The sequence below is a fragment of the Engystomops pustulosus genome, chromosome 1, assembly GCF_040894005.1.
Source record: "Engystomops pustulosus chromosome 1, aEngPut4.maternal, whole genome shotgun sequence".
Lineage (NCBI taxonomy): Eukaryota > Metazoa > Chordata > Amphibia > Anura > Leptodactylidae > Engystomops > Engystomops pustulosus.
This window is the reverse complement of record NC_092411.1, coordinates 6,067-28,072: the sequence shown is the minus strand read 5'-3', so window position 1 is coordinate 28,072 and position 22,006 is coordinate 6,067. Positions and strand designations below refer to the sequence as shown.

General features: G+C 46.8%; 2 protein-coding genes across 10 annotated transcripts in view; one reads left to right on the top strand and one right to left on the bottom strand.

Annotated features, from left to right (window-relative positions):
• Nucleotides 1–10,024, top strand: part of LOC140114164 (interleukin-11 receptor subunit alpha-like) — a 100,755-nt gene extending 90,731 nt beyond the window's left edge. For 4 of the 9 annotated variants that reach the window (XM_072132687.1, XM_072132689.1, XM_072132686.1 and 1 more), the window contains exons 7-12: nt 2,895–3,058; nt 3,149–3,305; nt 3,636–3,704; nt 3,811–3,901; nt 4,555–4,634; nt 5,062–10,024. In XM_072132687.1, the coding sequence (XP_071988788.1) occupies nt 2,895–3,058; nt 3,149–3,305; nt 3,636–3,704; nt 3,811–3,901; nt 4,555–4,634; nt 5,062–5,078 (578 nt within the window). In that variant the 3' untranslated portion in view covers nt 5,079–10,024. The remainder of the gene's footprint in view (nt 1–2,894; nt 3,059–3,148; nt 3,306–3,635; nt 3,705–3,810; nt 3,902–4,554; nt 4,635–5,061) is intronic. The other 5 variants (XR_011852734.1, XR_011852733.1, XR_011852732.1 and 2 more) reach the window with 5 other exon arrangements.
• A 433-nt stretch (nt 10,025–10,457) lies between these two features.
• On the bottom strand, nt 10,458–20,946 carry LOC140134406 (C-C motif chemokine 28-like). The gene is made up of 3 exons (XM_072154927.1): nt 20,771–20,946; nt 18,323–18,449; nt 10,458–10,610 (listed from the first exon to the last, which is right to left on the bottom strand). Exons 1-3 carry the CDS (start codon nt 20,826–20,828, stop codon nt 10,520–10,522), a joined length of 276 nt encoding a protein of 91 aa, XP_072011028.1. The 5' UTR covers nt 20,829–20,946; the 3' UTR covers nt 10,458–10,519.
• Between the last annotated feature and the right edge of the window lie 1,060 nt (nt 20,947–22,006).

Here is a 22,006-nt window from a genome sequence, read left to right as displayed (position 1 = left end):
AGTATGAGGTGATATATGACCATATGTAGTCACAGTATGAGGTGATATAGGACCATATGAAGTCACAGTATGAGGTGATATATGACCCTATGAAGTCACAGTATGAGGTGATATATGACCATATATAGTCACAGTATGAGGTGATATATGACCATATGAAGTCACAGTATGAGGTGATATATGACCATATGAAGTCACAGTATGAGGTGATATAGGACCATGTGAAGTCACAGTATGAGGTGATATATGACCATATGAGGTCACAGTATGAGGTGATATATGACCATATGAAGTCACAGTATGAGGTGATATAGGACCATATGAAGTCACAGTATGAGGTGATATATGACCATATGAGGTCACAGTATGAGGTGATATATGACCATATGAAGTCACAGTATGAGGTGACACATGACCCTATGAAGTCACAGTATGAGGTGATATAGGACCATATGAAGTCACAGTATGAGGTGATATAGGACCATATGAAGTCACAGTATGAGGTGATATATGGCCATATGAAGTCACAGTATGAGGTGATATAGGACCATATGAAGTCACAGTATGAGGTGATATATGACCATGTGAAGTCACAGTATGAGGTGATATATGACCATATGAGGTCACAGTATGAGGTGATATATGACCATATGAAGTCACAGTATGAGGTGATATATGACCATATGTAGTCACAGTATGAGGTGATATAGGACCATATGAAGTCACAGTATGAGGTGATATATGACCATATGAAGTCACAGTATGAGGTGATATATGACCATATGTAGTCACAGTATGAGGTGATATAGGACCATATGAAGTCACAGTATGAGGTGATATATGACCATATGAAGTCACAGTATGAGGTGATATAGGACCATATGAAGTCACAGTATGAGGTGATATAGGACCATATGAAGTCACAGTATGAGGTGATATATGGCCATATGAAGTCACAGTATGAGGTGATATAGGACCATATGAAGTCACAGTATGAGGTGATATATGACCATATGAAGTCACAGTATGAGGTGATATATGACCATGTGAAGTCACAGTATGAGGTGATATATGGCCATATGAAGTCACAGTATGAGGTGATATATGATCACAGTATGAGGTGATATATGACCATATGAAGTCACAGTATGAGGTGATATATGACCATATGAAGTCACAGTATGAGGTGATATATGACCATATGAAGTCACAGTATGAGGTGATATTTGACCCTATGAAGTCACAGTATGAGGTGATATATGACCATATGAAGTCACAGTATGAGGTGATATATGACCATATGAAGTCACAGTATGAGGTGATATATGACCATATGAAGTCACAGTATGAGGTGATATATGACCATATGAAGTCACAGTATGAGGTGATATTTGACCCTATGAAGTCACAGTATGAGGTGATATATGACCATATGAAGTCACAGTATGAGGTGATATAGGACCATATGAAGTCACAGTATGAGGTGATATATGACCATATGAAGTCACAGTATGAGGTGATATATGACCATATGTAGTCACAGTATGAGGTGATATATGACCATATGAAGTCACAGTATGAGGTGATATATGACCATATGAGGTCACAGTATGAGGTGATATATGACCATATGAAGTCACAGTATGAGGTGATATAGGACCATATGAAGTCACAGTATGAGGTGATATATGACCATATGAAGTCACAGTATGAGGTGATATATGACCATATGAAGTCACAGTATGAGGTGATATAGGACCATATGAAGTCACAGTATGAGGTGATATATGACCATGTGAGGTCACAGTATGAGGTGATATAGGACCATATGAAGTCACAGTATGAGGTGATATATGACCATGTGAAGTCACAGTATGAGGTGATATATGACCATATGACGTCACAGTATGAGGTGATATATGACCATATGAAGTCACAGTATGAGGTGATATAGGACCATATGAAGTCACAGTATGAGGTGACACATGACCCTATGAAGTCACAGTATGAGGTGATATATGACCATATGAGGTCACAGTATGAGGTGATATATGACCATATGAAGTCACAGTATGAGGTGATATATGACCATATGTAGTCACAGTATGAGGTGATATATGACCATATGTAGTCACAGTATGAGGTGATATATGACCATGTGAAGTCACAGTATGAGGTGATATATGACCATATGAAGTCACAGTATGAGGTGATATATGACCATATGACGTCACAGTATGAGGTGATATATGACCATATGAAGTCACAGTATGAGGTGATATAGGACCATATGAAGTCACAGTATGAGGTGATATATGACCATATGACGTCACAGTATGAGGTGATATATGACCATATGACGTCACAGTATGAGGTGATATATGACCATATGACGTCACAGTATGAGGTGATATATGACCATATGAAGTCACAGTATGAGGTGATATATGACCATATGAAGTCACAGTATGAGGTGATATATGACCATGTGAAGTCACAGTATGAGGTGATATATGACCATGTGAAGTCACAGTATGAGGTGATATAGGACCATATGAAGTCACAGTATGAGGTGATATATGACCCTATGAGGTCACAGTATGAGGTGATATAGGACCATATGAAGTCACAGTATGAGGTGATATATGACCATATGAAGTCACAGTATGAGGTGATATAGGACCATATGAAGTCACAGTATGATGTGATATATGACCATATGAAGTCACAGTATGAGGTGATATATGGCCATATGAAGTCACAGTATGAGGTGATATATGATCACAGTATGAGGTGATATATGACCATATGAAGTCATAGTATGAGGTGATATATGGAAGTATCATGTGGTATTTTAATATTTTTATTTCATTATTCATGTCTTTGTCTTGCAGTGAAGCCTGATCCCCCTGAGTTCCTATCGGCAGAGCCTATCCCTTATGCCCCCAGACGGCTGCGAGTTTCTTGGGCCTACCCATCCACGTGGCCTCAGGAGCCACATTTCCAGCTGAAGTTCCGGCTGCAGTATCGGCCCGTATTTGATATGATGTGGTCCACGGTAAGGACACCGTCATCCACGTTCTTAAACACTCAGGTCACAGTCTCTTAAGCTTATCATTTACTCATTGCCGCATATTCTCTGCAACAGGTGGAGACGGCCAACCTGACGGACATCATCACCGATGCCCTCATGGGCATGGAGCACATTGTCCAGGTCAGCGCCAGAGACTTCCTTGATGCTGGAAACTGGAGTGAGTGGAGTGTGGAAGTGAGGGCCACACCATGGACCAGCATGGAGATACCGGGTGAGGACATGAGATGAGGACCAGGAGGGACAATCTACCTTGTATTCGAGCTCCTTGCAGGAGGCCTCAATGGCCCATATCAACATTACATTGCATTAATTTACAAAGGAGGGCAGTCCTAAGACGGGGAGGACCTCCCCCGAGGAACATTTCTCAAGAACATGGACTCTACAGTAAGTTCTCAGGGGTCAGAACCTACTCCCTGTAGATCTCTCTTATCCAAGGACTCCTTCTTACTGACATTGGCCAGACATCTGCCATACAGGTTCCCTTCTCTGCTTCTAAATTCCCTTTGTGACCCACTCCTTCTCTTCTCTGTTCTATCCACAGAGTCCGTCTTCGAGGTCAGTAACAAAACCACTACAGAAGAGCCGGAGCCACAAGTCAAAGAGCCTATAGGTAGTTATTGGTTAATGTATCATGTGACTAGCAGAACCAATAGAAATCTACCAGTAATGGTAATGCTGAGATTATTCTGACCACTGACTGCTATCCTCCCCCGCAGACCCCATGGAGAAAGTGGCCATCACCATCGCACTGGGGGTCTTTGCCTTTGTGGTGCTTGTGGTCTTTTTGGCTATTGGCGCCCTCATCTGGTGAGTTGGAAGACTTGTGACTGTCCCCTTCCTCCCCCATAACCGCACATTGTATTGTGAGAATGTAATGGCCCCAATTAAAATGTATTTTTTGTCCTAGTGCGTCCATACCCCTTTTACTGCCCCATCATACTATACTGCCCTTCTTTCATTAGACACCCTACTTATAATGCCCCTTTACACCCCCCCCCCCCAATTATGATGCCTCCCATTTTGTGGTGCCCAACTTATGCCCCCCTTTCTATAGCCCCCAACCTTTTATTTTACTAATATTATGTCCCCCTCCTTTTTTTACCTTCCCTCTCCCTTGGGCCTATTTTTGCTCACTTAATGCCCCTCTTCGGTACCCCCCACCTTATGCAGCAGGAATGTGCTACTCTGAAGTCATCGGGTGCTATGATGTCATCACCTTGTGCCTGCAGCGCCAGAGTCGCACAGAGCAGCGGCAGGAGCACAATGGTGGGGCAGGACGACCATGGCTCCCTGCTTTACCGTCTCAGGCGGAGTTACGAGTCAATGATTGGCTGGACGGACCCCCTCTGGGCAGATGCTGCACCGGTGCTATGATGGGTGGTCTCTGCGGTTACAGATATTACACATTTGTGTAGACACTTTCTTTCCTCTCATGTGGACAATGTCTTTATCTCATGTAGGGTGAGAGTCGGGAGGACGGTGAAGGACGGTGGGATAAAGACAAACTTCCTGACAGCCATAAATATGAAGGCTCTGCCCAGTAAGTGTTGTCCTCACCGCATGGGGCCGTCTATGGGGTGTAGGTATCCGGGTCTAAGATGTTATAGTCTGAAATTTCTATATATATACGTATTTGTATGATATATATACATTATGATTCGAGTATGAGCCCTACAGTCCAAGTCCTATGATAACACTTCCTGTCCACGCTTCTGGCCATTATGGCTTTGGTGGTCTAAAACCCCCGTCCAGATGACGTCCAGGTCCTCACCCATATAGATAAATGGTATACAGACAGGTATACGGATGGTCCTTCTGGTGAACCATAGACTGTGATACGCCCCTCCGGGCCAGTCCTAATGTCTGGTCTGATATCCTGTCACATCTCTGGGCTCAGTTCCTTCCAGTATCGGTGTGAGATCTTTGTACGGGTGACTTTGTATAACTTTGTGTTTCCTTATCTGCAGAGAACCAGATTTTGTAGTCACCTTGGAAATGTTGGAACGTCTCCAGTGCAGACGTGTGACTAGCGCCTGGAGGACACTCGGCTCTGCTGAAGGACACATCCCAGGACAAGGGTTGTATAAAGTTATATTAAGAGCTGCAGTTTGCGGCATGTCCTGCGGGGGCAGACTTGTATCTTCTGTCCGGATTGTAAAGCAGAGGATCGGCCTCCACATCCAGCCCTCGCTCTTCTTCACATGGCAGCTCGTTCATGGTAAACTCTACGATTTACCTTTATCCTGAGTGAGACGCCCTCTTCTGGCTGGAGTTCAGTGATCTATTTTTTGCTGCTATCACAAGGACTTTTCTTTGCGGGACGTTGCACCCCACGCCTGCGGTTCACCCCCTCACCAGCCAATCACACACTCTATGATCGCGCCATATGTTGTGGCGTTCAGCAGTTAAGCACAATTCTTCGATGTAGCTGTCTATCTCCGTTTCCAAGCAGTACATGAAGCTATTCAAGGTCCGGGGTCCTCCTTGGCGCCCCCTGTCTTTATTATCAGCACATGCATGCTACCACATGGATCCCTGAACGGTGTTGGAGCTGGACGCCATGCTTCAGGGACAGCATTACACTGCCATAAAGTTACCCTTTGGGGTTATAAGAAGATCTATCACTGGTTAATAGGTGGTGGGTATGGACCACCGGAAACTTCCATGATCTGACTGCATTCATTTCCAGACTGCCTCGTGTTGTATTGTGATTGTGTGTCATGTCCATGGTGTATGATTGTATTGTCCCCTGGACCCCTCGTATGACCCCTGCACCCAGCTGTAGACATGAGGTATTCCTGGTCATGTCCATGGTGTATGATTGTATTGTCCCCTGGACCCCTCGTATGACCCCTGCACCCAGCTGTAGACATGAGGTATTCCTGGTCATGTCCATGGTGTATGATTGTATTGTCCCCCGGACCCCTCATATGACCCCTGCAGCCAGCTGTAGACATGAGGTATTCATGGTCATGTCCATGATGTATGATTGTATTGTCCCCCGGACCCCTCGTATGACCCCTGCACCCAGCTGTAGACATGAGATATTCCTGGTCATGTCCATGTAGACCTTGTTATGTTTGTGGCGGGCCATAGACATTACACTGGGTGTAGATCCGCTAGCCCCTCTATCTGGTGTATCTCCATTTGGCATTGGTCTTGGTCTACTGTGATCATCTGACGTCTCTGACTCCATGTTGATGACTGCATTGACTCCCATCACCATGTGTGGCTCGGCCAACCTTCTCTCTCCATGTTGTGTAACCAGACAAACCGATAGCTCTCGAAGCTATAGAACCTGATGGACCTCCATAGTGTGACTGCTCTCGAAGCTATAGAACCTGATGGACCTCCATAGTGTGACTGCTCTCGAAGCTATAGAACCTGATGGACCTCCATAGTGTGACTGCTCTCCAAGCTATAGGACCTGATGGACCTCCATAGTGTGACTGCTCTCCAAGCTATAGAACCTGATGGACCTCCATAGTGTGACTGCTCTCCAAGCTATAGAACCTGATGGACCTCCATAGTGTGACTGCTCTCCAAGCTATAGAACCTGATGGACCTCCATAGTGTGACTGCTCTCCAAGCTATAGGACCTGATGGACCTCCATAGTGTGACTGCTCTCGAAGCTATAGGACCTGATGGACCTCCATAGTGTGACTGCTCTTGAAGCTATAGAACCTGATGGACCTCCATAGTCTCAGTTGGCTCTACCAATCCTCTCTATATTACTTGACACCTCCATGTTGTGTGACTGCCTGGATCTTTATTGTATAAGGTGTTTCTACCAACCTTATGTAATGTCCTGAGTCCCATCCTGTTGTATTCATGACTGAATGATCCCCCATAATCATGCTGAGCTTCCGTCTACCCTTTCTCCATGTTATGTGACTGGATGCACCTTCATTGGTTCCTCATGTGTTTCTCCTGACCTTCTGTGTCATGTTGTGTTACGAGACCCCATCATAATATGTGGCAGTACAGTTCTCTATCTCATGTGCCTTCCCTATGTCCATGTTGTGTGACTGGATGGGCCTCCATTATGTGGAGTGGCTGTGCTGTCTCATGTGACCACCCTCACTTCCTCCGTGTTGTGGACTATAAACAGCCTCCCGTTGGAGTCATCAGGTGGCACATCCTCTCCACCTAGTTGCTCCTCTGTATATGACTGATCTTCTCCCCCGAAGGTGGTCGTTCCCCCTGTAGGCAGTCTCTCGCCTCCTCTGTTGGATGTCCTCCTCTTCCTTTGCAGATCTCATCTCTAATCCTTTGTAGGTGGCCGTTCCCAGCTTTTTGCGGTTCATCTTCTCCTTTGTTGGAGGTGCTTCTCCTGCTCTGCAGATCTGATCTCTCCTCTCTAGATGAGTGATCTTGACCTCTGAAGGTGGTCCTTTTCTGCGTAGGCAGTCCATCTCCTCCTCTGTGGAGATCCTTCTCTTCTTCTGCAGATCTCTTCTCTTTTCCTCTGTAGGTGGTCATTCCCCCTGTTGGTGGTCCATCTCCTCCTCTGTTGGACATACTTCTCTTCCTCTGCACATCTGATCTCTGCAGATCTGTTCTCTCCTCCTTTGTAATTGTTTGTTTCCCCCTGTAGGTGGTCCTTCTTCTTTATAGGTGGTCTATCTCTGCCTCTGTAGGTGTCCATCTCCTCCTGTGTTGGAGGTCCTTCTTTTCCTCTGCAGATCTCTTCTCTCCTCCTCTGTAGGTGGTCATTCCCCCTGTTGGCAGTCCATCTCCTCCTTCTGCAGCTTTAATCTCTCCCCAAACTCTGTTGGGGTTGCTTCTCTCCTCCGTTGTAGGTGGTTGACTCCCCTTGTAGGTGGTCCTTGTTCTCTATAGGTGGTCTATCTCCTCCTCCGTAGGTGGTCGTTCCCTGTGTTGGCGGTCCATCTCCCCCTCTGTTGGAGGTTCTTCTCTTCTCTCCTTTTCTGTAGGTGGTTGATTCCCCCAGTAGGTGGTCCTTCTCCCGCTGTAGGTGGTCCTTCTTCTCTATAGGTGGTCCTTCTCCCGCTGTGTAGGTGGTCCTTCTTCTCTATAGGTGGTCCATCTCCCGCTGTGTAGGTGGTCCATCTTCTCTATAGGTGGTCCTTATCCCGCTGTAGGTGGTCCTTATCCCGCTGTAGGTGGTCCATCTTCTCTATAGGTGGTCTTTCTCCCGCTGTGTAGGTGGTTCATCTTCTCTATAGGTGGTCCTTCTCCCGCTGTAGGTGGTCCATCTCCCGCTGTGTAGGTGTTCCTTCTCCTCTATAGGTGGTCCTTCTCCCGCTGTAGGTGGTCCATCTTCTCTATAGGTGGTCTTTCTCCTGCTGTGTAGGTGGTCTTTCTCCCGCTGTGTAGGTGGTCCTTCTTCTCTATAGGTGGTCCATCTCCCGCTGTGTAGGTGGTCCATCTTCTCTATAGGTGGTCCTTATCCCGCTGTAGGTCGTCCTTTTCCCGCTGTAGGTGGTCCATCTTCTCTATAGGTGGTCTTTCTCCCGCTGTGTAGGTGGTTCATCTTCTCTATAGGTGGTCCTTCTCCCGCTGTAGGTGGTCCATCTCCCGCTGTGTAGGTGGTCCTTCTCCTCTATAGGTGGTCCATCTCCCGCTGTGTAGGTGGTCCATCTTCTCTATAGGTGGTCCTTCTCCCGCTGTAGGTGGTCCTTCTCCTCTATAGGTGGTCCTTCTCCCGCTGTAGGTGGTCCTTCTCCTCTATAGGTGGTCCTTCTTCTCTATAGGTGGTCCTTCTTCTCTATAGGTGGTCCTTCTTCTCTATAGATGGTCCTTCTCCCGCTGTAGGTGGTCCATCTCCCGCTGTGTAGGTGGTCCATCTTCTCTATAGTTGGTCCTTCTCCTCTATAGGTGGTCTTTCTCCGCCTCTGCAGAGCTTCTCTTTACAATCTTCTCCTGTACAGAGCAGTCCGTTAAGCTGTAGGGTAACAAGCGAGCGCTACCACCCTGAGTTACTGGGGGCATTACATATGGAGGGGTCTGGAAGGATGCTCGTGCACCGACAGTAGTAATATGAGATGTAATAGACCCCCCATGTCACACATCGGGGTCCGGATACATCATACATGTATCGGGTGGGAGTCCTGACAACATTAAGCCGAGATTTAAAGGGAGTTTCTACTTTTGTTTATCTCCTGCCTGGAGAGATTGTAGTAATTTCCGCTGCACTTTGTTGGTCCATTAGGTCCCAGAATGTCTCCTATACATCTCCTAGGATCATGGTCCAGTCCAAGCTCCACCCAGGGCTAGACCCGGGACCCACCCACTATAAAGAGGGTCATGACTTGTTACTTTGTAACTTTTTTTGCATAATGTATAAGAAAAATCCAGAGTTAGCTCCGCCCTCCTGTACTCCAGTCACATCCAGAGCTGCAGTCCTGATACAGAACCTGTGTCCAGGTTGAGATTCTATAATGCACAGATCTTGTGTTTTCACATTAAAGGGGCGCTCCATCCCTCCAGGACCCGCAGTCTGACTAGCAGGTAGGTGACTCCTGTAAGTACTGACCATTGGGTTATCTCTGGTACCTGAGGTTGCAGCTCTGGATGTGTTTGGAGCAATATTTAGACTGTTTGGTTATAAGGTCAGTAGGATTTTATGTTGTAAGTGTTAACCCCGCCCCCTTGCCACCAGGCCCCTCCCTCTCCCCTGTATATACTGATATATATGGACAGTATCTGTCCTCCTGGATCCTGTTATTTCATGTTTGGCGCCCCCTGCTGCTGGGGCTCATGGTTCACCACACATCTGCTCTCACTGGTGTCTTGTATCATATAGCCCCGCCCCCTGTTGTCACTGCCCCGCCCCCATCCCTTTGTATCAGATCTATATCCTCGCGTCTGTGTCTTCGTTCATTGATTTTCGCTTCTTGTTTATCCAGAAAAAGCCGCAGACACTTTTATTGTAAGAATAAACCCAGCGACGATGATTTCTGTCATACAGCTGACTTCCGTTTCTGTGTGTCGCCTGATATTATCATGTGATTACTGCTGTGTGACCCCGGGGGGTGACCTCCATCCTAATGAATGGGGACCCTTAAAGGGGAAGTTTGCTTGTCAGGCAGGGGCAAGTACAATGGGGTCACTTGCTGGAGAAGATCAGAGGTAAGTGATCAGGTGACCGCTCTGCTGCTGAAATACTCTGCGCTGCAGTGAAGTGTAGGCCTGGATGTGGCTTTATTACAGTTATAATAGAGAGGTCATACTCTGCAGAGCATCGCACAGGGTGAGATAGAAGATTGCTATAAGCTGCAGCAGGAGCCTGATACCTCTGGTCACACAAGACCCAGAAGTGGCCGACTATGAGGTGTCTGAAGACCCCACAGGACACGGAGCCCCTCCAGACCCCGACCCAACCGCCCCTGGTGTCACAGGCAGGAGGACACGACGAGACCTCAGCCCAGCAGAAGAGGACACGTCATGGATCTGCTCCCTCACTGGTGCTGGGGGTGATGCCTCCTCACCCACTGCTGCAGGAACTGGTTCCGGGGGTCCAAGCACTTCAGCTGCAGATTAACATGTAACCTACAAGAGTGAGAGAGGACACTGCAAGATACTCAGCCACCACTAGGGGGAGCTCACTACATACACATTATACGCCACCACTAGGGGGAGCTCACTACATACACATTATACGCCACCACTAGGGGGAGCTCACTACATACACATTATACGCCACCACTAGGGGGAGCTCACTACATACACATTATACACCACCACTAGGGGGAGCTCACTACATACACATTATACACCACCACTAGGGGGAGCTCACTACATACACATTATACACCACCACTAGGGGGAGCTCACTACATACACATTATACACCACCACTAGGGGGAGCTCACTACATACACATTATACACCACCACTAGGGGGAGCTCACTACATACACATTATACACCACCACTAGGGGGAGCTCACTACATACACATTATACACCACCACTAGGGGGAGCTCACTACATACACATTATACACCACCACTAGGGGGAGCTCACTACATACACATTATACACCACCACTAGGGGGAGCTCACTACATACACATTATACACCACCACTAGGGGGAGCTCACTACATACACATTATACACCACCACTAGGGGGAGCTCACTACATACACATTATACACCACCACTAGGGGGAGCTCACTACATACACATTATACACCACCACTAGGGGGAGCTCACTACATACACATTATACACCACCACTAGGGGGAGCTCACTACATACACATTATACACCACCACTAGGGGGAGCTCACTACATACACATTATACACCACCACTAGGGGGAGCTCACTACATACACATTATACACCACCACTAGGGGGAGCTCACTACATACACATTATACACCACCACTAGGGGGAGCTCACTACATACACATTATACACCACCACTAGGGGGAGCTCACTACATACACATTATACACCACCACTAGGGGGAGCTCACTACATACACATTATACACCACCACTAGGGGGAGCTCACTACATACACATTATACACCACCACTAGGGGGAGCTCACTACATACACATTATACACCACCACTAGGGGGAGCTCACTACATACACATTATACACCACCACTAGGGGGAGCTCACTACATACACATTATACACCACCACTAGGGGGAGCTCACTACATACACATTATACACCACCACTAGGGGGAGCTCACTACATACACATTATACACCACCACTAGGGGGAGCTCACTACATACACATTATACACCACCACTAGGGGGAGCTCACTACATACACATTATACACCACCACTAGGGGGAGCTCACTACATACACATTATACACCACCACTAGGGGGAGCTCACTACATACACATTATACACCACCACTAGGGGGAGCTCACTACATACACATTATACACCACCACTAGGGGGAGCTCACTACATACACATTATACACCACCACTAGGGGGAGCTCACTACATACACATTATACACCACCACTAGGGGGAGCTCACTACATACACATTATACACCACCACTAGGGGGAGCTCACTACATACACATTATACACCACCACTAGGGGGAGCTCACTACATACACATTATACACCACCACTAGGGGGAGCTCACTACATACACATTATACACCACCACTAGGGGGAGCTCACTACATACACATTATACACCACCACTAGGGGGAGCTCACTACATACACATTATACACCACCACTAGGGGGAGCTCACTACATACACATTATACACCACCACTAGGGGGAGCTCACTACATACACATTATACACCACCACTAGGGGGAGCTCACTACATACACATTATACACCACCACTAGGGGGAGCTCACTACATACACATTATACACCACCACTAGGGGGAGCTCACTACATACACATTATACACCACCACTAGGGGGAGCTCACTACATACACATTATACACCACCACTAGGGGGAGCTCACTACATACACATTATACACCACCACTAGGGGGAGCTCACTACATACACATTATACACCACCACTAGGGGGAGCTCACTACATACACATTATACACCACCACTAGGGGGAGCTCACTACATACACATTATACACCACCACTAGGGGAGCTCACTACATACACATTATACACCACCACTAGGGGGAGCTCACTACATACACATTATACACCACCACTAGGGGGAGCTCACTACATACACATTATACACCACCACTAGGGGGAGCTCACTACATACACATTATACACCACCACTAGGGGGAGCTCACTACATACACATTATACACCACCACTAGGGGGAGCTCACTACATACACATTATACACCACCACTAGGGGGAGCTCACTACATACACATTATACACCACCACTAGGGGGAGCTCACTACATACACATTATACACCACCACTAGGGGGAGCTCACTACATACACATTATACACCACCACTAGGGGGAGCTCACTACATACACATTATACACCACCACTAGGGGGAGCTCACTACATACACATTATACACCACCACTAGGGGGAGCTCACTACATACACATTATACACCACCACTAGGGGGAGCTCACTACATACACATTATACACCACCACTAGGGGGAGCTCACTACATACACATTATACACCACCACTAGGGGGAGCTCACTACATACACATTATACACCACCACTAGGGGGAGCTCACTACATACACATTATACACCACCACTAGGGGGAGCTCACTACATACACATTATACACCACCACTAGGGGGAGCTCACTACATACACATTATACACCACCACTAGGGGGAGCTCACTACATACACATTATACACCACCACTAGGGGGAGCTCACTACATACACATTATACACCACCACTAGGGGGAGCTCACTACATACACATTATACACCACCACTAGGGGGAGCTCACTACATACACATTATACACCACCACTAGGGGGAGCTCACTACATACACATTATACACCACCACTAGGGGGAGCTCACTACATACACATTATACACCACCACTAGGGGGAGCTCACTACATACACATTATACACCACCACTAGGGGGAGCTCACTACATACACATTATACACCACCACTAGGGGGAGCTCACTACATACACATTATACACCACCACTAGGGGGAGCTCACTACATACACATTATACACCACCACTAGGGGGAGCTCACTACATACACATTATACACCACCACTAGGGGGAGCTCACTACATACACATTATACACCACCACTAGGGGGAGCTCACTACATACACATTATACACCACCACTAGGGGGAGCTCACTACATACACATTATACACCACCACTAGGGGGAGCTCACTACATACACATTATACACCACCACTAGGGGGAGCTCACTACATACACATTATACACCACCACTAGGGGGAGCTCACTACATACACATTATACACCACCACTAGGGGGAGCTCACTACATACACATTATACACCACCACTAGGGGGAGCTCACTACATACACATTATACACCACCACTAGGGGGAGCTCACTACATACACATTATACACCACCACTAGGGGGAGCTCACTACATACACATTATACACCACCACTAGGGGGAGCTCACTACATACACATTATACACCACCACTAGGGGGAGCTCACTACATACACATTATACACCACCACTAGGGGGAGCTCACTACATACACATTATACACCACCACTAGGGGGAGCTCACTACATACACATTATACACCACCACTAGGGGGAGCTCACTACATACACATTATACACCACCACTAGGGGGAGCTCACTACATACACATTATACACCACCACTAGGGGGAGCTCACTACATACACATTATACACCACCACTAGGGGGAGCTCACTACATACACATTATACACCACCACTAGGGGGAGCTCACTACATACACATTATACACCACCACTAGGGGGAGCTCACTACATACACATTATACACCACCACTAGGGGGAGCTCACTACATACACATTATACACCACCACTAGGGGGAGCTCACTACATACACATTATACACCACCACTAGGGGGAGCTCACTACATACACATTATACACCACCACTAGGGGGAGCTCACTACATACACATTATACACCACCACTAGGGGGAGCTCACTACATACACATTATACACCACCACTAGGGGGAGCTCACTACATACACATTATACACCACCACTAGGGGGAGCTCACTACATACACATTATACACCACCACTAGGGGGAGCTCACTACATACACATTATACACCACCACTAGGGGGAGCTCACTACATACACATTATACACCACCACTAGGGGGAGCTCACTACATACACATTATACACCACCACTAGGGGGAGCTCACTACATACACATTATACACCACCACTAGGGGGAGCTCACTACATACACATTATACACCACCACTAGGGGGAGCTCACTACATACACATTATACACCACCACTAGGGGGAGCTCACTACATACACATTATACACCACCACTAGGGGGAGCTCACTACATACACATTATACACCACCACTAGGGGGAGCTCACTACATACACATTATACACCACCACTAGGGGGAGCTCACTACATACACATTATACACCACCACTAGGGGGAGCTCACTACATACACATTATACACCACCACTAGGGGGAGCTCACTACATACACATTATACACCACCACTAGGGGGAGCTCACTACATACACATTATACACCACCACTAGGGGGAGCTCACTACATACACATTATACACCACCACTAGGGGGAGCTCACTACATACACATTATACACCACCACTAGGGGGAGCTCACTACATACACATTATACACCACCACTAGGGGGAGCTCACTACATACACATTATACACCACCACTAGGGGGAGCTCACTACATACACATTATACACCACCACTAGGGGGAGCTCACTACATACACATTATACACCACCACTAGGGGGAGCTCACTACATACACATTATACACCACCACTAGGGGGAGCTCACTACATACACATTATACACCACCACTAGGGGGAGCTCACTACATACACATTATACACCACCACTAGGGGGAGCTCACTACATACACATTATACACCACCACTAGGGGGAGCTCACTACATACACATTATACACCACCACTAGGGGGAGCTCACTACATACACATTATACACCACCACTAGGGGGAGCTCACTACATACACATTATACACCACCACTAGGGGGAGCTCACTACATACACATTATACACCACCACTAGGGGGAGCTCACTACATACACATTATACACCACCACTAGGGGGAGCTCACTACATACACATTATACACCACCACTAGGGGGAGCTCACTACATACACATTATACACCACCACTAGGGGGAGCTCACTACATACACATTATACACCACCACTAGGGGGAGCTCACTACATACACATTATACACCACCACTAGGGGGAGCTCACTACATACACATTATACACCACCACTAGGGGGAGCTCACTACATACACATTATACACCACCACTAGGGGGAGCTCACTACATACACATTATACACCACCACTAGGGGGAGCTCACTACATACACATTATACACCACCACTAGGGGGAGCTCACTACATACACATTATACACCACCACTAGGGGGAGCTCACTACATACACATTATACACCACCACTAGGGGGAGATCACTACATACACATTATACACCACCACTAGGGGGAGATCACTACATACACATTATACACCACCACTAGGGGGAGATCACTACATACACATTATACACCACCACTAGGGGGAGATCACTACATACACATTATACACCACCACTAGGGGGAGATCACTACATACACATTATACACCACCACTAGGGGGAGATCACTACATACACATTATACACCACCACTAGGGGGAGATCACTACATACACATTATACACCACCACTAGGGGGAGATCACTACATACACATTATACACCACCACTAGGGGGAGATCACTACATACACATTATACACCACCACTAGGGGGAGATCACTACATACACATTATACACCACCACTAGGGGGAGATCACTACATACACATTATACACCACCACTAGGGGGAGATCACTACATACACATTATACACCACCACTAGGGGGAGATCACTACATACACATTATACACCACCACTAGGGGGAGATCACTACATACACATTATACACCACCACTAGGGGGAGATCACTACATACACATTATACACCACCACTAGGGGGAGATCACTACATACACATTATACACCACCACTAGGGGGAGATCACTACATACACATTATACACCACCACTAGGGGGAGATCACTACATACACATTATACACCACCACTAGGGGGAGATCACTACATACACATTATACACCACCACTAGGGGGAGATCACTACATACACATTATACACCACCACTAGGGGGAGATCACTACATACACATTATACACCACCACTAGGGGGAGATCACTACATACACATTATACACCACCACTAGGAGGAGATCCCTAGATACACTACATACTACACACCCTGTATTATCTGCTGTACAGTGCACTGCCTCTATATACTACACAGTCCTGTATTATCTGCTGTACAGTGCACTGCCTCTATATACTACACAGCCCTGTATTATCTGCTGTACAGTGCACTGCCTCTATATACTACACACCCTGTATTATCTGCTGTACAGCGCACTGCCTCTATATACTACACAGCCCTGTATTATCTGCTGTACAGCGCACTGCCTCTATATACTACACACCCTGTATTATCTGCTGTACAGCGCACTGCCTCTATATACTACACACCCTGTATTATCTGCTGTACAGCGCACTGCCTCTATATACTACACACCCTGTATTATCTGCTGTACAGCGCACTGCCTCTATATACTACACACCCTGTATTATCTGCTGTACAGCGCACTGCCTCTATATACTACACACCCTGTATTATCTGCTGTACAGCGCACTGCCTCTATATACTACACAGCCTGTATTATCTGCTGTACAGCGCACTGCCTCTATATACTACACAGCCTGTATTATCTGCTGTACAGCGCACTGCCTCTATATACTACACAGCCTGTATTATCTGCTGTACAGTGCACTGCCTCTATATACTACACAGCCCTGTATTATCTGCTGTACAGTGCACTGCCTCTATATACTACACACCCTGTATTATCTGCTGTACAGTACACTGCCTCTATATACTACACACCCTGTATTATCTGCTGTACAGTGCACTGCCTCTATATACTACACAGCCCTGTATTATCTGCTGTACAGTGCACTGCCTCTATATACTACACAGCCCTGTATTATCTGCTGTACAGTGCACTGCCTCTATATACTACACACCCTGTATTATCTGCTGTACAGTGCACTGCCTCTATATACTACACAGCCTGTATTATCTGCTGTACAGTGCACTGCCTCTATATACTACACAGCCCTGTATTATCTGCTGTACAGTGCACTGCCTCTATATACTACACACCCTGTATTATCTGCTGTACAGTGCACTGCCTCTATATACTACACAGCCCTGTATTATCTGCTGTACAGTGCACTGCCTCTATATACTACACACCCTGTATTATCTGCTGTACAGTGCACTGCCTCTATATACTGCACACCCTGTATTATCTGCTGTACAGTGCACGGTCCTTATTCAGATCGCTCCTCAGACACAAGGAAGCATCGCAGTTTAGGAGGAGACATTCCTGGACACTCACACAATGGCGGCAATGTTGCAGATCCCGTCTTTCTTCTGGATCTGGACCCTGGACACTTTCCTCAGCATGTTCCTGGGGATGTTTCTGGCCACCTTGGTGCAGCAGGACGCAGGAGGAGACGACAGTCCTGGGGATGACACCACATGAGAGTAATGGAGACGTCACCCACTAGTGGACAATGTAAGTAAGACGCCCTTCTATAATCAGCCATACAAGGAGGCGGAGCCGTGACTACCCGATCTTCATGAATCTGGCGCCTCCTGCGCTGCTCCGGAAGTGTCACCAGTAACATACAGTGCGCAGCACAATAACATTGAGTGGCGGTAATAAATGTGGTGCACGATCCCACCCTGCACCGGCGCCCCTTCATGTGCAGAATTTATTGGTGCATCAGACACGGAGCAGCCGCGACACAAAACTGGCGCAGACACTTTAATGTGGCACAATGTATCACTCCCATCATCCCTGACCCCAGGAGCTCACTATCTAATCTCCTTATCATGCACAATGTATCACTCCCATCATCCCTGACCCCAGGAGCTCACTATCTAATCTCCTTATCATGCACAATGTATCACTCCCATCATTCCTGACCCCAGGAGCTCACTATCTAATCTCCTTATCATGCACAATGTATCACTCCCAACATCCCTGACCCCAGGAGCTCACTATCTAATCTCCTTATCATGCACAATGTATCACTCCCATCATCCCTGACCCCAGGAGCTCACTATCTAATCTCCTTATCATGCACAATGTATCACTCCCATCATTCCTGACCCCAGGAGCTCACTATCTAATCTCCTTATCATGCACAATGTATCACTCCCATCATCCCTGACCCCAGGAGCTCACTATCTAATCTCCTTATCATGCACAATGTATCACTCCCATCATCCCTGACCCCAGGAGCTCACTATCTAATCTCCTTATCATGCACAATGTATCACTCCCATCATTCCTGACCCCAGGAGCTCACTATCTAATCTCCTTATCATGCACAATGTATCACTCCCAACATCCCTGACCCCAGGAGCTCACTATCTAATCTCCTTATCATGCACAATGTATCACTCCCAACATCCCTGACCCCAGGAGCTCACTATCTAATCTCCTTATCATGCACAATGTATCACTCCCAACATCCCTGACCCCAGGAGCTCACTATCTAATCTCCTTATCATGCACAATGTATCACTCCCATCATCCCTAATCAAAGGAGCTCACACTCAAATCTCCTTATCATGCACAATGTATCACTCCCAACATCCCTGACCCCAGGAGCTCACTATCTAATCTCCTTATCATGCACAATGTATCACTCCCATCATCCCTGACCCCAGGAGCTCACTATCTAATCTCCTTATCATGCACAATGTATCACTCCCATCATTCCTGACCCCAGGAGCTCACTATCTAATCTCCTTATCATGCACAATGTATCACTCCCATCATTCCTGACCCCAGGAGCTCACTATCTAATCTCCTTATCATGCACAATGTATCACTCCCATCATCCCTGACCCCAGGAGCTCACTATCTAATCTCCTTATCATGCACAATGTATCACTCCCATCATTCCTGACCCCAGGAGCTCACTATCTAATCTCCTTATCATGCACAATGTATCACTCCCATCATTCCTGACCCCAGGAGCTCACTATCTAATCTCCTTATCATGCACAATGTATCACTCCCATCATCCCTGACCCCAGGAGCTCACTATCTAATCTCCTTATCATGCACAATGTATCACTCCCATCATTCCTGACCCCAGGAGCTCACTATCTAATCTCCTTATCATGCACAATGTATCACTCCCATCATTCCTGACCCCAGGAGCTCACTATCTAATCTCCTTATCATGCACAATGTATCACTCCCATCATCCCTGACCCCAGGAGCTCACTATCTAATCTCCTTATCATGCACAATGTATCACTCCCATCATTCCTGACCCCAGGAGCTCACTATCTAATCTCCTTATCATGCACAATGTATCACTCCCAACATCCCTGACCCCAGGAGCTCACTATCTAATCTCCTTATCATGCACAATGTATCACTCCCAACATCCCTGACCCCAGGAGCTCACTATCTAATCTCCTTATCATGCACAATGTATCACTCCCATCATCCCTAATCAAAGGAGCTCACACTCAAATCTCCTTATCATGCACAATGTATCACTCCCAACATCCCTGACCCCAGGAGCTCACTATCTAATCTCCTTATCATGCACAATGTATCACTCCCATCATCCCTAATCAACGGAGCTCACACTCTAATCTCCATCTCTCATATTGTATACCAGTCTGATTACTCCTCTATTGTTTGAAGTCACTTCTCGTTAACTTGAGGTTCTTCATCCCATAGTTTCAGAATTTTGACCCTCTTGGTAATTGTGTTCTGGGGCTCAGCGAAGCCTCGGGATCTCTTGTCACTTACCTTGGTGTGTGACTGGGATGGAGACCACGAGAAGAACCAGGAGGATCAGGAAGAACATGGCCTCAATAGTGGAGAAGGATCTCCTGGTGTGTTCTTGGAGAAGCTGCGGAGTCCCACCCTGTGTCCTCAGGCAGCGTCTTATCCGTCTTCTCAGGTCACAGATGGGGATTTCTGAGGTGTCTAAAAAAAAAAAAAAAAAAAACCTTGAAATGTTTCCTTTCATCACTTCTTCTAAACATTGTCCATGTTTGGGACCTTTCTCCTTGATGTTAGTTAGGAACATCAGACCTTTATCCTTGATCTCCTGGTTGGGACTGTTAGGACTTTATTCAGGATATTAGTTCTTTCTTCTGGACTTTATCAAAGTCATGTGACCAGGACTTTCTCTTGGTGGAGGTCTCCATCTTCTTGACATTGGGGTCAGGAGGTCTTTCTCGTTGACGTATTCGTGGTCATTAGGTCCCTTTTCTATACCTTCTCTCACTTCGGATCACTAGGTCCTTCTCCTGGATGTTCTCCTGGTTGTGGTCATTAGGTCCCTTTTCTATACCTTCTCTCACTTCGGATCACTAGGTCCTTCTCCTGGATGTTCTCCTGGTTGTGTTCATTAGGTCCCTTTTCTATACCTTCTCTCACTTCGGATCACTAGGTCCTTCTCCTGGATGTTCTCCTGGTTGTGGTCATTAGGTCCCTTTTCTATACCTCCTCTCACTTCGGATCACTAGGTCCTTCTCCTGGATGTTCTCCTGGTTGTGGTCATTAGGTCCCTTTTCTATACCTCCTCTCACTTCGGATCACTAGGTCCTTCTCCTGGATGTTCTCCTGGTTGTGTTCGTTAGGTCCCTTTTCTATACCTTCTCTCACTTCGGATCACTGGGTCTTTCTCCTGGTTGTGTTCGTTAGGTCCCTTTTCTATACCTTCTCTCACTTCGGATCACTAGGTCCTTCTCCTTGATGTTCTCCTGGTTGTGTTCGTTAGGTCCCTTTTCTATACCTTCTCTCACTTCGGATCACTAGGTCCTTCTCCTGGATGTTCTCCTGGTTGTGTTCGTTAGGTCCCTTTTCTATACCTTCTCTCACTTCGGATCACTAGGTCCTTCTCCTTGATGTTCTCCTGGTTGTGGTCATTAGGTTTATTTCCATTTCTTGGCTGGGACCATCAGGACTACGTCGCCCCATGACCTGAACGTCAGCAGTTTTCTCCAGAGATCGGCATCAGCAGGTTTTTGGTTGGTA